Source organism: Anolis sagrei, chromosome 6 (assembly GCF_037176765.1).
Source record: "Anolis sagrei isolate rAnoSag1 chromosome 6, rAnoSag1.mat, whole genome shotgun sequence".
NCBI classification, from domain to species: domain Eukaryota; kingdom Metazoa; phylum Chordata; class Lepidosauria; order Squamata; family Dactyloidae; genus Anolis; species Anolis sagrei.
In genome coordinates this window covers 63,524,940-63,542,057 of record NC_090026.1, presented here as the reverse complement: position 1 = coordinate 63,542,057, position 17,118 = coordinate 63,524,940, and the positions used below count along the sequence as shown (strand labels likewise).

The 17,118-nt window shown below is 37.2% G+C and overlaps 1 protein-coding gene across 1 annotated transcript in view; it reads left to right on the top strand.

Moving 5' to 3' along the window:
* CNTNAP2 (contactin associated protein 2) overlaps positions 1 to 17,118 on the top strand; it is a 1,109,924-nt gene that overhangs the window by 1,043,419 nt on the left and 49,387 nt on the right. Inside the window, exon 17 of the mRNA XM_060781556.2 lies at positions 15,659 to 15,877. Within this exon, the coding sequence (XP_060637539.2) occupies positions 15,659 to 15,877 (219 nt within the window). The remainder of the gene's footprint in view (positions 1 to 15,658; positions 15,878 to 17,118) is intronic.

The following is a 17,118-nucleotide window of genomic DNA, read 5'->3' as shown; positions in this document are numbered from 1 at the left end:
ATATCTGATATCAAAAAATAAAGGAACCCCAATAAAAGAAACTGATTGGACAAAAGTGACAAATTACTTGAAACAAGATAATAGAAACACAACAATATAAAAAGAAGAGAAAACAGGAAGAAAATAAAATACAGATGGAAGAAAGAAAAGGAAAATCCACTCGGAAGATACAGAGGAAGTCAACGAAGGAGATGTATACCACCTGTCTCCTCTGTTTTTAACTACTTTTTTTCTTTCCTTCTTTTTTCTTTTCTTTCTCTCTTTATCTACTTATCTATTCTATTTCTTTCTCCTTTTTTTCCCTCTCTTTTCTTCTCCCCCCTCTCTTTTTTTCTTTTTCTTTCTTTTTTTCTAGTTATTCTTTACTATTCTCAGTTTATTAAACTGTATTTTAAAAAAGGAAAAAATCTCAATAAAGATATTTAAAAAAGGTATTACAATATATGATCTATCTATTTCATGTGGTCATTTCATTGTTTACAGTACGATACTATGACATGAATACTTCTTAAACATTAAAAAGCATTAAAAGAGTTATTTTATTTGGTTCACAGTGAGACAGAGTATACCACAGAGCAATACAGAGAAAGAAAGTAGACACACAGACTCTAACTACATTGGGTACACAAAAAAGGGATATTATATTTCACTCAGCATTCACTCGCATATACATTCATTCCTGAGTGGCAGGTGGACCAGACTCCTCCAGCCTGCCACAATTTTCAAGTAGTAAAATATATTTTATATAGCAATATTTCTTGCTGATGTGCCGGTTGTTTTTGTAAATAACTGAGAGGTGTTTTTCCAGCCAAAACATGCTGACTCCCATAGGTTCCGAACAGATGTTGACTTTGCTTCCTTAAGTGATAGCTGGTTTTCCTTTTGAATGAGCACTGTTTGCTTCTGAATTGTGTGACAAGAAGTTAACAACAATGCAAGTGCAATAAGTGCAATAAGTATTTTAAATTTTAAATTTATAATTTATACCTTCAATTTAGGATTATGGAGCACATAGAAATCAATTTTAATTGTTTCAATTAATACATTTTCTTACAAGTCTGCAGTATGTGTTTCTGTGTTTTCTAGTGCTACCTACATACTATCACTACTACTAAGAAGCTTTCCCATCTCCACGCAGTGGAGATGGGAAAGGAGTTTGCCTCTTCCCACGAAGAGAGTGAATATAGTTCCGGCTGGAACTACTTTACGGGGGGGGGGGGGGGAGCCAGGCTCTTAGCACTGGCCTGCCCCCTTCCTCATTCTGAAGCTGAACGTCGACCCACCACTCCCGCCCATTAAACAGTATATTATGGTTGCCATTAGGGGGCTGGGTAGGAATTTTTTCCCTCTTATGTTCTGAGAGGGTTTTTTGCCTACCCTATACTGTTACAAGGCAAATTGGGATGGTGTGGCTTTAAATAGGTGGTCACGATAAATAATTCAGAAAAGCTAATAATTTGGTGTACACCCAAGACACAACCTTCAGGGGTGAAGGCCATTAACTAAAACACTCACCTAAGATTCAATTTGATGAGGTGAAGGGAATTATAATGGCCTAAAAATAGAGAGATTATGGTTTTGGATACTCAGAGAGGGACTTCTCCGACACATTTCCTTCAGAGGTTACATGGCTTGGGTGTCCAGGGGACCCGGGTGTTTCACCCTAACTAGCCCAGAGGTAGGCCGGACAGAGACGCTACCTCGGCTTTGCCACCAAGTTCAAGATTCATAAAATTGAGATCCAGTCAAAGTTAAACAGGTAACAATTAATAAAAGTTGCCCATATTTCAAATCCAAATATTGTTGTGTGGTCTCGTTATTTCGGGGGTTAGCAGGCAAACTACAACTAAGCAACTAATAAAAATAACTAAACAGAAAGAGAGAAATAAAACATACACACAGAAACAATGACCAAAAAATAACAACAAACCTCCCACTCTGTATCTGTAGTTTCCTTTAAACCGTTCATTTTAATTCTATTCTTCAGACCATCAGATACTGTCTCCTCTATGGAATGTAGTTTCCTAACATTGGTAACTCTCAACCAGTGGTTCCCAACCTTTGGTCTTCCAGATGTTTGGGACTTCAGCTCCCACAATTCCTAACACCTGTAAGATGGCTGGGATTTCTGGGAGATGAAGTCCAAAACACCTGGAGGACCAAAGATTGAGAACCACTGTTCTAAACCTTCTAGTAATAATAAACTATGTAGCACATTTTGGAAAAAAAATCCTCTCTGAGCAGTTGAATACCATACAACATGTTGTACTATCAAAACTCTTAACAAACAGCATATCAAAAATTACCTAGAGTAATCAAATAATAATCTAGATATATAACATTTATCTTATCATTGCTCTTCCTTCTATTCATAATTTTTAGTTATTAAACATTGTTACAGGCCAATTGTTAAATATCCATATACTGCACAAAGATTCCAGTTCTTTTGAAAACATTTTATTGATTTTTTAAATCAAATCTGTTTATCCAATTTCCTTTAAACAAGTCAGTTTATTCCATTCCTTTTAACCATAAACATTTATTTTATTAAATCATCTGTGTTAATTGGTCAGTAAGCCATGTGTTAATTATTTAAACTAAATTGAAGCTACTGTATTAATTGATTTTTAATTGCATATTAATGTATTTTAATTATTGATTGATTGATAAATTTAGTTTGATATTTGATTATTTATATCCCGCTTTTTCTCTCCACAAAGAGTCTCAAATGCTATTTAACATTTGTTCTTGTTCTTCTGATATCCGTGGTTCATTTTGTGTATTAAAGTAATTTTTTTATTTGTTTGTGGAAATCCGGTATTTTAAAAAATAACTTTGAATAGAATTTGTGGAAATTATAAAATATTATTTTCTTCTGTAATCAATTTGTTTTATTATACATTTAGGGTATTTGTTTCTTCTCCCCACCCCCCAATGTGTCAAGTAAGAATTTCTCTGGGTTGTTTGCTGATTTCAAATTTTTATATTTCATATATTTATATTTTTCTCACTTTATCTACATTAACAATTGTGATAGTAGTATCTTTATCTTTTGCAATATTTTCTTATTATTTGATTTCTTCTTTGTCCTTCTAAACTTTTCATTTCTTGAGTTATTTTTGTTGCTTTCTTTTTTAATTCTGAAGAAAGTTGTACAAAGAATTCTCTCATCACAGCTTTACTTGTGTCCCAAAGAATTGTGTGTGTTTGCCTAAATTACCTTCAGAGTACTTCAACAGCCATTCCCTTGAGTTTTCTACAAAGAATTCATCTACACTGACACTATAATGAGGCTTCAAGACTTGAAACTGTGATGGCCATAAAACACATACCTCCAATGCACACTGCAGCGTGCATTTAAGTGTATACAGTTGGTTTAAGGGTATAAAGTCACAGGAAAGCCATGATGTTGTTGTTGTTGTTCATTCGTTCAGTCATTTCCAACTCTTTGTGACCTCATGGACCAGCCCACACCAGAGCTCCCTGTCAGCCGTAACCACCCCCAACTCCTTCAAGGTCAATCCAGTCACTTCAAGGATGCCATCCATCCATCTTGCCCTTGGTCGGCCCCTCTTCTTTTTTCCTTCCATTTTCCCCAGCATCATAGTCTTCTCTAAGTTTTCAGGAAAGCCATATTCATCCCTTTAATGCACTGCGATAAACATTTAATGCACCACAGTATCACAGATTCCAGGGCAGATTTGCTTATCAGAATGCAAGCTTTGTGCCTTGCTGAAGGGCTTTGTAGGATTCAGAGGGTAGGGCTAAGGAAGATACTGAAAAATGCTCCAAGGGCATGGCTGGCTGGTAGGGGGGTAATTGATCCTCTGTGGGAATTGCTTGCCTCTACTCCTATCACTCCCCCACCCACTCCCACTCCCCACACACACTTTCTATGTCTCTGGAGCACCCATGCAGTCTCTGCAGAGAAATTTGAGGCCAAATTCTGTGGTCTTCCAGACCTGCCAATCTAATCACATCCACAGCAAAACTGATTCCTTCTAATTCTGTTCCAAGCTGCACTTTAGTATCAGTGTAGATGTGACCTAAGTCCTCCTTTTGTAAATTAGTTTCATTCAGTACTCTTCATTTTCAAACCTAATGACCTCTGAGAAGGGACTTGACAGATTTTCCATTTTTATTATTCTTGTAATACAGACTTTGATAGTCAAAACACTGTATATATTTTAGGGTGATGCAGCTTTTTCCAAGTAGAATCTATGTTCTTTTTCTTTTTCCATATTTTACCCTCCGTCCATCCTCTAGTTCCAAATTATTTATAAGATAAAAAGTACTTGGTAGGTTGCAATGGTTCTGCTTTATATCTCTATCTTATATACTATCCTCTGTAGATATTACTCCATTCCAATATCCCATTAAGATTGATTTTTCAAATTATGATTCTAATATAGCTTTTAATAAAAATTGAAACATATTATTTGTTTTCAGTAAGGGTGTATTCCTACTACCTAATTTTTTCATCTGTAAAGTCAACTTTAACTCCTTTGTATCTACCCATAGGGTCCATAAAAATTATTCTGAATTTATTGAAACTTTGACATAAATCACTACTCCTTTCTTTTTCTTGTCCATCACTGCTACATATTCCTTTCCCATTTTGACTCATACAGATATTTTACATCCAATTTTCTAATATGTGTTTTTTGTAAGCAAATTATATCATAATTATGTTTACTAAGATAGTGTTAGTCTTTCTTCCTTTTTTGAGTTGAACTTATCCTTTGAACTTTCAAAAGCGCATTTCTATTTTTTAACATAGTTTATTGTCATACTTCCACTTAAATAAACATATCTTCTTTGGTCAGATTTTTTTCTTTTGTTGTTTATGTCCCTGAGTTGGCAGTCTTTCTTTTGTTTCTTCTCCAGTTTTCTCTGAGTACTCCTAGATTCCTGATGAAATTTTTAGCTTTCATCATTAGGTTTAGCATGTATCTTATTTCTTTTAGATTTCGTGAAATACCTTCAAGTTTTCTCCATCTAAATGGAATTGTTTATGTTTTTTAATTAAAAATGCATAATCTTTTCACCTTATTACTGTATATACTCAAGTATAAGCCTAGTTTTTCAGCCCCTTTTTTAGGCTGAAAAATCTCCCCTCGGCTTATACTTGAGTCAATGTTATTTACTATTTTACTCTGTTATTAGTATTATTTTTATTGCATTTATTATTTTACTCTATTATTATTATTATTATTATTACATTTATTCTTTTACTCTTTATTGTTATTACATTTATTATTTTACTCTATTATTATTATTATTACATTTATTATTTTACTCTCTTATTACTGTTATTACATTTCCATTATTTTACTCTATTATTATTTTTATTACATTTATTATTATTATTGGAAGGATATGTAAGCACATGTACATTGAAGGTACATTGAAGGTTAGAATAATGGTTTAATCAGAGTTGGGCAGTTTTATCTTAAATTACAATTTTATGTAAATATTTTCAAATATTTACTCCACTGATGCCTCAATTAATGTAATTTTATTGGTATCTATTTCTATTTTGAGACTTACCAATAGCTGCTGCATTTCTCGCCCTCGGCTTATACTCGAGTCAATACATTTTCCCAGTTGTTTGTGGTAAAATTAGGTGCCTCGGCTTATATTCGGGTCGGCTTATACTCAAGTATATACGATATTTTTATTATATTCATATCTCTCTAATTAACTCCCAGATATGCTTCCACACAAAATATACAATATATGTCATGTGTCAGTTTTTTCTGTGTTGTAATTTTGGAATTCAATCAAAATATGTGACCTTCTCCTTCTCTATATCTTGGCTAAAAACTCCGCCAATGTGGTATCATCAGTTAGTGTACATTTTTGTTCTGGAACAGCTGTCCCAGGAGCTCCAGATTTATTTGCTGTGTTGAAATGTTTGTGTGCAATCCCATGCTTGGGATTTTGCAGCAGGGGGTTTCCTGTTATAATTTGCATTTATAGGGTAAGCCACCTGCCAGTTATAGTTAGGTTCCCTGATCCCGCCCCTTTTTGAGTTTTGGAGGGAAAAAAGCCATTTTGAGTTAGTTCTCACAGAGAAGCCTTTCACACAGGACATAGAACGAAGTGGCTCCTGTAGAAAAGCTTCGTCTTTTACAGCTTGGCCGGGGTTATACAGCCCTACGGCTTGGCCAGGAGACATACAGCCACAGCTTGGCTGAGGGACTCCAGCCGGCCATCACAGCAACCTGGACTCCTTCTTTTTCCCTGGAAGTCTACAAAGCTCTGTTGAGGCAAGGGTCACTCGCGGAAGCCAGACGCAGTTGGTACCGGGTGCAGGGGCTCCACGTCAACAGAGGCAAGTACAGACTGCCCAGATTAGAAGCTAGGATTTCCCCATCAGTCAGTTACAGTTAAGAAGACAGTGCCTGTTCCTAGTGGACAAGATTGAAAGAGCCTATAGACTTAAGAAAACCGTTAAAGTACCTGTTTGTTCCTTAATAAAAGAACTTTGTTGGACTTACTTTAAGCATTCTAAAGACTCTGTTTGGGGGAATCTAAGGGCCTTTATTCTGAGGCAGCCCCGGCGTCCCGTTGGGCACAGAGAATTTATGTCCTGTGTACAGTCTAATGCACAGGCCCAGCGTGCGACAGCACAATTTTCCTCTATCCATCTAAAATGAAGACAGTTTTCTCTCTCTTACTTCCACGAATGACAGCATGTGGTCTGCTTCTTGAATTTTCTCCAGATTTTCTGTGTTCCAGTTTTCCAGTTCAGTCTTCTATTTTGTGAACTTGAGTTGTAATCTTTTTTTATCTGAGATAACATTTGTCTCAATTGATCTTTTACTTCTTTTAAATCTGTTCCCATTCTTTTCATCTTATCCCCCAGAGACTGAATTTCTTCAAGGATGTGTTGATTAATACTTTTCGCAGGGTATCTGCTGTTGGTGTTTTCTCTCATCTTGTTCTCTTTCTTTCCCTCACTATTTTTCTAAGGTATTAGTTCTTGCTCTACTCAGCATCATCTTCTTTTATTTATTTTACTGCTATTGTATCTTGAAATTAAATCCAAATTAATAATAAAAAGAAGAAAAGTAAATATTTTTAAAAAGAAAATGTCAAAAAGTATATTTAAAGTTTAGTCTTTTTGACTCAAAAAGATGGGTTAACAATAAAAAAATGTTTTTAAAATTTTAAAATGTATACTTATACAATTAATCAGGGCCAATTAAAGAGCTGAACCAACATAAAGCCAAAGCATTTCTCCCCAAAGTCAAAATGAGTTGATTTCAAAGTAGTTTTTGTATTAATTCAATGGAAAGGGGGATACAAAAGCCAAAATTATTGAATCCACATGAGATGTGACAAAGACAATATCAAATTTATTTATATTTATTTATTTACAGCTTTTATATTCTGTCCTTCTCACCCCGCAGGAGACTCAGGGCGGATTACAGTGTACACATATATGGCAAACATTCAATGCCAATTTTTGACATACTAACATATACAGACATACACAGAGGCTATTTAACTTTTTTCTGGCCGCCAGGGGAGCTGTCGCTTTCATCGTCCATCTGCGATGCTGATGAAGCACTTCCGCATTCCCCGCATGCTTCCCCGCTGGAATGCTTTGCTGGAGTCTTCTTTATAGCCTCATAAATCAGTTAATTTTAGCCTCCCCACACTTTTTAATTTTCCTACTTGACAGATGCAACTGTCTTTTGGGTTGCAAAGGTCAACAACAGGCTACACACAATTGGTTGGAAACCCACTCCAACACGGGCTGGCTTCGAACTCATGACCTTTTGGTCAGAGTGATCTTAATGCAGCTGACACTCAGCCAGCTGCGCCAAAATTCAGAAAGCAGAAAATAAAAAAATTAAAATTCCTTCAAAAACTTAATTCCAAAACAAAAATTATTCTGTTCCAGATGGAAAGTCAACTCATTTACTGTCCCAGTCGCTTGCTATCTATACAAAAAGCAAAACAGAATTGAAATCCTGTATCAAGAGGAGTATAGCCAAACCAACCAGGCCTCGTGTTCTTGAAAATGTAAGTTTTAGATTTAAGTTCTATATAATCAGTTTATCACAATTCATTATCAAGAGAGAAGTACTCACAATGTGAGCTTCCCTCTAGTGTTTCAGTTAGTCAGATTTTCTGTATAACTTTAAGAAATAAAGTGTCTCAGCCTACCTTTCTTCCACACACACATAAAGGCACACATGCAACTTCACAGAGCTCTTTTGATTTGAAGCTTCTATGGTAGAAAAGCAGGATTTTCAGGATGAAATTTGTCTTTTCAGTAAAGCGTTCCTTTTGGTAAATGCTAGAAATGTCAGTTCTGTACAGTTCAGTTTGCAAAGCACAATTAGGCAAGATGGTGATTGCTGATCCTCTTTCTTGTCTCTGTGACTCCTTACGCAATTCCAGAGCCACTAGAAGTATTTTGGGGTGCTGTTTGCTCCCTCTATACTTAGAGGAAAATTGTGCTAATTTGAAGGAAATATGTTTCATCATTATTACATTTATTGTTAATTATAATTATTATTATTATTATTATTCCAATTTTATCTCCTGATTCAGATTCAAAGTGGCTCATAATATTTAAAAACAATGCAGTTGTTTTTTAAAATCACAATATACAAATATAAATAATAATAATAGTAATAATAATAATAATAATAACCTTTATTTATACCCCGCTACCATCTCCCCAACGGACTCGGTGCGGCTTACATGAGGCCAAGCCCACAGTACATCAATAACAAAAGCAATAGCAAAAACAATCAATACAATACAATTAAAATAAATCACATAAACAATAAACAGTAACACATGAGCATTTAAAAACCTATGGCCGGGCCAAATGTAATAGTTAAAAATTTAAAAAACAATGCTGGGCACGAACAAGGTAGGATGTAACTGGTCCTAAATCAGGGATAAAGTGCATTTTGAGGGCGTATTGCTGAGTTTTCCTTATTCTGAGAAGGTGCACTGGAACAACCACGTTTTCAGGCTCCTCCTAAAGACTGCCAGAGTTGGGGCATGTCTGATGTCCTTGGGAAGTGAGTTCCAGAGTCGAGAGGCCACCACCGAGAAGGCCCTCTCCCTCGTCCCCTCCAATCACGCTTGCGAAGGAGGTGGGAGCGTGAGCAGGGTCTCTCCAGATGATCGAAGAGATCGTGTGGGTTCGTACACAGAAATGTGGTAACGCAGGTAGGCGGGTCCCAAACCATTCAGGGCTTTGTAGATAAGAACCTGCACCTTGAATTGGGGCTGGAAAAATGAATAGCAGCCAGTGGAGCTCCTTAAACAGGAAATATAGAAATAAAAGTAAACATATGAGTTAGAAATAAATCAACATTAAACACTTTAAATGTTAAAATAATCAAATATCCCATAGCATCCCCCGGCTCACTCTTTAAAACTTTCTTCTTTAAAAGGATAACTGAGAGGGGCTAAGGTTACATCCACTGGAACTGTGTCAACTACAGCATTCAGGTTGGAATGAATCAGAGCAGCTTTATTTGTAATGTTCTGTGGAAGTTCTTCACAGTGAGTTATTGTTAACAATAATAATAACACTTTATTTATATTCAGCCCTTCTCACCCCGAAAGGGACTCAGAGCAGATCACAAGTACACATACACTGCAAACATTCAATGCTGTTTGTATAGACCAGGGGTCCTGAAACTACGGCCCGGGGGCCGGATACGGCCCTCCAAGGTCATTTACCTGGCCCTCGCTCAGGGTCAACCTAAGTCTGAAAAGACTTGAAAGCACACAACAACAACAACAACAACAATCCTATCTCATCAGCCAAAAGCAGGCCCACACTTCCCATTAAAATACTAATAAGTTTATATTTGTTAAAATTGTTCTTCATTTTAATTATTGTATTGTTCTAAAGTGTTTTTTGCACGACAAATAAGATACGTGCACTGTGCATAGGAATTCATTCATTTTTTTTTCCAAATTATAATCCAGCCCTCCAACAATTTGAGGGACTATGACCTGGCCCTCTGTTTAAAAAGTTTGTGGACCCCTGGTATATACATTACACAGACAGAACAGAAGGAAGTTTTTGTATCATGCCACAGGAGGTGCTGTCACTCCATCCTCTATGACGAAGAGCCATCAGGACTTCCTCATTCCAGCATTTTCTGATCTTCTTTTGGTTTATGGCGTTGTAAAACACCTCCCTTGCTTTTTAGCGGTACCTAATTTCTCTAATTACACCCAAAGCTGTTTTCGAACTGCTTAGGTAAACAGTGGGTAGGGCTGACGGTTGGCTGCCCATGCCAACCCGGGGTTTGAACTTGCAACCTTTCAGTTGCTAGATCTTATAGTTGCTGATATTTAACCAGCTGTGCTAAACCTCTGGCATTTTCCCTTTGAGGGCCAGTTTGTAGTAGTCCTCTGATGACTCAAAACAGCTCTATTGGTCAGTTCTTTGCAAATGCAATGATGATAGCAAACATTGAAGGTAAAATAGATTTTATTTTAATGAGGTAGGGAATTGCAATATAGTCTTGTTTCTTTTAAAGGCGATGATTTGCTTACTTGATGATACCTCACTATCAACAATGAAGGAATTCAATGCTCAACAGCATTTTAACACACACAAGGACCACAAGTAGAGGGAGAGGTGCAAAAGGTTATATTGCAGAAAAGATGAAAAGCAAAAGCAAAAACAATTGCCATATTTAATCAATTGCTCTGTGTTCTAGTCTCCAGAGCAGCAGAACACAAGCTTTCTTGTAATTGTATCTTGTATTAGCAACATCACTGTATGAAAGCTATTTGAAGTGACATTTTGAAACAGGTTAAAAGTGTTATTATTATTATTATTATTATTATTATTATTATTATTATAACTTTATTTGTACCCCGCTAGCATCTCCCAAAGGATTCGATGCGGCTTACACTGGCCGAAGCCTCAAAACACAATACAACAAAACAATATCAAAGCAAATTAAAAACAGTTAAGCAAAATAAACAACAAACAATAACAATACATCAGGACACTTTAAAACTGGGCCGGCCAGAGTAGTGGATATAAGATTAGAAGTGCTGATGTGGCAGGAGGAATGTAGGATTATAAGGAAGTGCAGTGTGCGGTGTGCAGTGTGCAGTGATCTTGGTTCTACTAAAGTGCTTCTAGGACTTGGTATTGGGGTTCCTAATCTGAGAAGGCACATCGGAACAGCCAGGTTTTCAAATTCTTTCTGAAGACTGCCAATGTAGGGGCCTGTCTAAGATCTTTTGGGAGGGCGTTCCAAAGTCGGGGGGCCACCATAGAAAAGGCCCTGTCTCGCGTCCCCACCAGATCACAAGCAGGGCCTCTCCAGATGATCGAAGTGAACGTGTGGGTTCGTAGACGGAGATGCGGTCACGCAGGTAGGGTGGTCCCAAACCGTTCAGGGCTTTGTAGGTAAGCACCTGCACCTTAAATTGGGCTCGGAAAATAAACGGCAGCCAGTGGAGCTCCTTAAACAGGAACTATATTCATACAAATGCAGCACTGCATCTTCGTTTCATGACATGCTAAAGTTGAACAATGTGGTAGTCAGTGTGGATTTGCGGTATCATCCTAAAGTGTGTTGGCTATCACAGAAACAGGTGTTAGTCAAAATTTTATTTCTGTGACAACAGATAATTAAATTTTATGAAGAGTGATTACTCAGAACCTTCTCAAAAATTTATTTATTTATCGAGTCATCAGCAACCAGTCAATTATATTACATTTCTAACAGAACAAAGCAAACAAACAGACAAAATACAAAAATACAAAATACAGAATATAAAATTTGTGAGTTTGGTAGTTGATTAAATGTCCTTTGACCAGTATCTGGCGACTTGGAGTGCTTCTGGTGTTGCTGCAAGAAGGTCCTCCATGGTGCATGCGGCAGGGCTCAGGTTGCATTGCAGCAGGTGGTCAGTGGTTTGCTCCTCTCCACACTCACATGTCAAGGATTCCACTTTGTAACCCAATTTCTGAAGGTTGGCTCTGCATCTCGTGGTGCCAGAGCGCAGTCTGTCCAGTGCCTTCCAAGTCGCCCAGTCTTCTGTGTGCCCAGGGGGGAGTCTCTCATCTGGTATCACCCATGGATTGAGGTGCTGGGTTTGAGCCTGCCACTTTTGGACTCTCGCTTGCTGAAGTGTTCCAGCAAGTGTCTCTGTAGATCTAAGAAAACTATTTCTAGATTTAAGTCGTTGACGTGCTGGCTGATACCCAAACAGTACAGTCATTATTCATTATTCACACTATTGGCTGCTACTTCCAAGGATTACTAATTCATAAAAAAGAGCTAGCATTTGAACTAGGCTTCTATAAGATTGGGTACATAAATGAGATGGAAGCACACACGCTGAGACAAATTCATCTTTAAAACAATGAACAAAGAACTCCACATAACCTTACAGGGAAGATGCTGAAGTTTTCAAGTTTCACCAAAAGAGACAAACAAAGATGGCTTGATAATCTGCAAGAAAGCCTGTGTGGATTTTTTGAGAACCCTTTCCGATGGAATAAATGTGTTAAATTTCAATGAACATACTGTTACTTTAAGGATGGCCTGATTTACAAGAAAATAATTGAGAATGGATTGGGATAAGTGAAAAGATTAAAATAACCCAACACCTTTCAGAATGGAGTGGATTGATGAAATAAAGAAAAAGAAAAGGATGAAATTACAAGAACTGAACAGTTGACAAAGCGTTTAAACTGCTGCCAGTAATATCATCTGTGGGCAGATGGAACATCTAAGATGGTGTAAGAAATATAGTAAGATATTACATTGATATTATATTGAATAAATGTTGAAATATAATAAAATTAATCTAGATTTGAAGAGGAAAATATAACATGACATGATTAATCGATCAAATATTATGGTAATAGTGTAAATATGAATTTATTAAAATGTATACAAATTGGAAATCTAGCCAAAATGGATATATTGTTAATATATTTTAATATAATTTAATAATAATTTTAAATATTTTGTTTTATATTTAGCAGAATATTTTCTTATACATTCTTTTGTGACGTTACTTTTTCTTTCCATTTCCCATGTACTAAGCTCGCGCCCTCCAAATAGGAAGTTTAGCCTCACAACTATGTGTGTTTTATGAATTCCCCGTAAATGTCCTGCTCCTATTTTATCTCATTACAGTCTTTTAATTGTTTTATCCTTTACATGTGGACCAGCCATTGTTATTGTTACTGTGATTGTGTTTATTAGAATGTTATTTTATGACTGCTTTTTTTCCTTATGTAATTTTGATTATGTTGTTGTTGTTTGCTGTTTATGCTTTGATTTTATTGCTGTAATATGTTGTCCGGGCTTGGCCCCATGTAAGCCGCTCCAAGTCCCCATTGGGGAAATGGTGGCGAGGTATAAAGTTTATTATTATTATTATTATTATTATTATTATCATTATCATCATTATTATTATTAGAAAACGCAGAATTTTAAGAAAGAAAAGAAAAGAAAAGAAGTAGATTGTCCACTATGACTCTTTGATTCATATATATGCCTTTCTTGCTTTTTTGCAGACGTGATTTTCCTCCAGTATTTACCTTATTTTCTTTTTTTGACACTTGACAACATATTTTTGGTGCTGTTTTGACTTTGTTTGCTGCTGTGTTATGATTGTTTTAATTTAAATACTCAGTATTGTATTTGGACTCCTTCCTTCCTCAACTGTAAGTGGACAGGGGAGGTGAGAAATACGAGGGGTATTTTAAAGTAAGGTCCGTTTGAACATAAGTACACAACGAAAGTTTATTTCAAAAAAGTAAATTTATTTTCAGAAAGTACATACTTCACTCTATTTTTCGACATAGTTTCCAAGTTTGTTCAAACACTTATCATACCTCTGAACCAATTTTAAAATACCTTCTTCATAAAAACTTGCCGCCTGCTCCGATAACCAAGAGTTCACTGTAATCAAAGAAGGGCGACCAGAGCGGTCCTCATCATGGACGTTGTCACTGCCATCTTTGAATTGTCGTACCCACTTACGCACTTTGCTTTCACTCATAACAGTATCACCATACACTTCACAAATCTGTCGATGAATTTCTGCAGCAGGCAGGTTCCTTGCTGACAAAAAACGTATCACTGAGCGAACCTCACATGCGGAGGGTGAGTTGATAGTCTGAAACATTTTTAAAGCACAGAACAAAACCGTACAGGTTAGCTACAGAGCGGAAACTGAGCACAGTTGTTCCCGAGGCATGCCGGTACACGACGCACGCGCTCATTGCAATATGCGCACGAACTACTAGTGTCTACAACAAAACGGACCTTACTTAAAAAATACCCCTCGTAGAAACACTTCTCGTCAATCGTCTGGCAGCAGCCATACATCAGTCTGCTTTACCGGATTGGGGAGAGAATGGGAAGTACATTTTCAGTGTTCTCTGTCAAGATGCTGTCTGCCTTTTTGTTTCCACTTTTCAAACTCTTTCAATTCGTGTATGTAAGGATTTTAAGATGTATAAACCTGAATTATGGCATATATATAATTAAATTTATAAGAGAAAGATAAAAATTGCATTTCCAGAAGCTGGATCTATCAATCTTGAACAAACTCTAGCAAAAAAGTCACATCTTATTTTCTTTCATCTTTCTTGAAAATAGGTTTTAGAGCACATCAACTGGCATATAATTTATCTAGTTTGGGTGGGGAAAAAACTGTTCAAGGCCAACCTGGATTTTAAAAATATTCTCTATATTGTAATTGAGAATTAAGTAGAGATTAAAATCAAGTATTGTGCTGGTACGGCTGTACCAGGAGCTCCAAATTTATTTGCTTTGTATTAAATGTTTGCTTGCAGCCCTGGGTTTCAGGGACTCTGCAGATAGGTGGCTTCCTTTGGTTGCAGTCATAGGGCAAGTCACCTGTCCATCATCGTTAAGTTTTGGTTCCGCCCCTTGCTCAGGGTAATTGGGAAGGGAAGGAAGCCATTTTTAGTTAGTCTCAGCAAGGAAAGCTAATGTTCAGGACGTGTGCAAGCTTCCCCTGTACAAAAGCTTCAACCCTTAAGACCTTCCGGGGGAAACAGTCTTAAGAGTCTCCAAAGATTTCCAGGAAAACAGCCCTAAAGACCAAAGAACTCCAGCTGGAGAATATCTAAGCCTTTACTGGTAGGTTCACTCGGTGTTTCGAGACGCAGTTCGACCCGGTAGCGGAGCCCACATCAGTAAGGGTTAGATTACAGTCAGCCTGGGAGAAGTTTAAAAAGGGATTTCCTTTAAAGTAAAGAAGAAGTTATTGAAGACAATTGCCTGTCCTTCGTGGGCAAGATTAGGAAGCCACCAGTTGCATAAAGCCTGGAAGCATTTGTTTAGCTTTATTGAAGACAAGAGAAGTTTCTGTTTGATTGTTCATTAATAAAGACTTTGTTATACTTCACAAGCCATCTAAAGATTATTTGTGGTGGAAAACCTCTGAGAACTTCTCCTTGGGCCCCCTGGCTTCCCGCTGGGCAAAGGTTGCACGTCCTGTTCTAAAGGAAATTCTTTACAGGCCCAGCTTACAGTAGAACAAGTATTAACCACACATTTTTGACATTTCCAAAAGAAAATCAGATAATATTCATCTATATGTAAATCTGTATTTTTCTAACCATTTAAAAAAAGTTATGATTTCTCACCAGCTGCAACAGATGTGTCCTTTTCATTTGATGTTGGAAATGGCCCAGTGGAGATTGTTGTGAGATCATTCAGTCCGCTCAATGATGATCAATGGCATCGGGTTACTGCTGAGAGGAATGTTAAAGAGGCCAGCCTGCAAGTGGACCAGCTCCCCAAAGAGATCCGTAAAGCACCCTCAGAAGGTCACACCCGACTAGAACTGTACAGCCAGCTATATGTTGGTAAGCAGAAGTAGTATGTTGTTAATCTACATTTCAATATGCTCTTTGTGTCTGTAATCCAGAGATTCTCAACCTTTTTGACTTTCAGGGCCCTTTTTAGAATCAATTTATATGGCGAAGCCTCTCTGGCCTACCCTATGTCTTACGAGTTAATGGTGTTTAGAAGTAGTGTTACAGGGGGAGGAAGAGGGGATGGATAGTAAGGGAATGTAAAGTAAAGAGATAGCTAAACAATTATGCAATGTTTATGCAATGAAATTGTATTGTAAAAACTTTGAAATCTAATCTATGTATATAATAAAAGTCAGTGTTTATATGCGGCAGATGGAAGTGTGGAGGACGTAGGGCAGTGTATGTGCCAGCTTTCTGATTGGCTGCCACTGTGGTACTATTTGCATATGGTCTCTGATTGGCCAGCCTGAAAGTTCCAAGATTCTGAGGTGACAAGAGAGGAGAGAAAAAGGGCTGAGGCTGTGTCAGAAAATTACCAATACAGACCAAACTTGGCACACAGAACCCCCTTGATCCACCCTACATCCCGGTGCTGTTTGAAAGAGGACAGATGATGGATGATGGGACTTTCAGTACCTTCACTCACTTCCTGTAACCACAGCGACACTCATCCAAATACTAATAAAGACCAAACTTGGCACAGAGAGCCCCCATGGCCAACTCAATATTCTGGTGAGGTTTGGGGGAGAACAGACTATGGATGATGGGACTTCAAGTACCTCCACTCACTTCCCAAGACTTCTGCAACACTCATCTAATGACCAATCAAGACCAAACTTGGCACACAGAGCCCCCATGACCCACTCTCCATCCTGGAGCAGTTTGGAGGAGGATGGACCACAGATGATGGGACTCACAGTACCTTCACTAACTTCCTGAGACCACTGCAAGCCATACAAATAACTGATAAAGACCAATCTTGATACATAATTCCTTTCTCAAATAACCCGGGCAGCGCCGGGTCCCCAAGCTAATAATAATAATAATAATAATAATAATAATAATAATAATAATCTTTATTTATATCCCTCCCTATCTCCCCGAGGGGACTCAGGGTATTGTTTGTTTGTTTGTTTACTATATTTGTATACCACCCTTCTCAATCCTTAGATGATTCAGGTCGGTTTACAATGGCAATGATTCGATACTCAAAAACACCATAAAATGTTTAAAAACATTAACACATAATATAAAACCATTGCAAGAATACTAAAAGCATACATCATTTG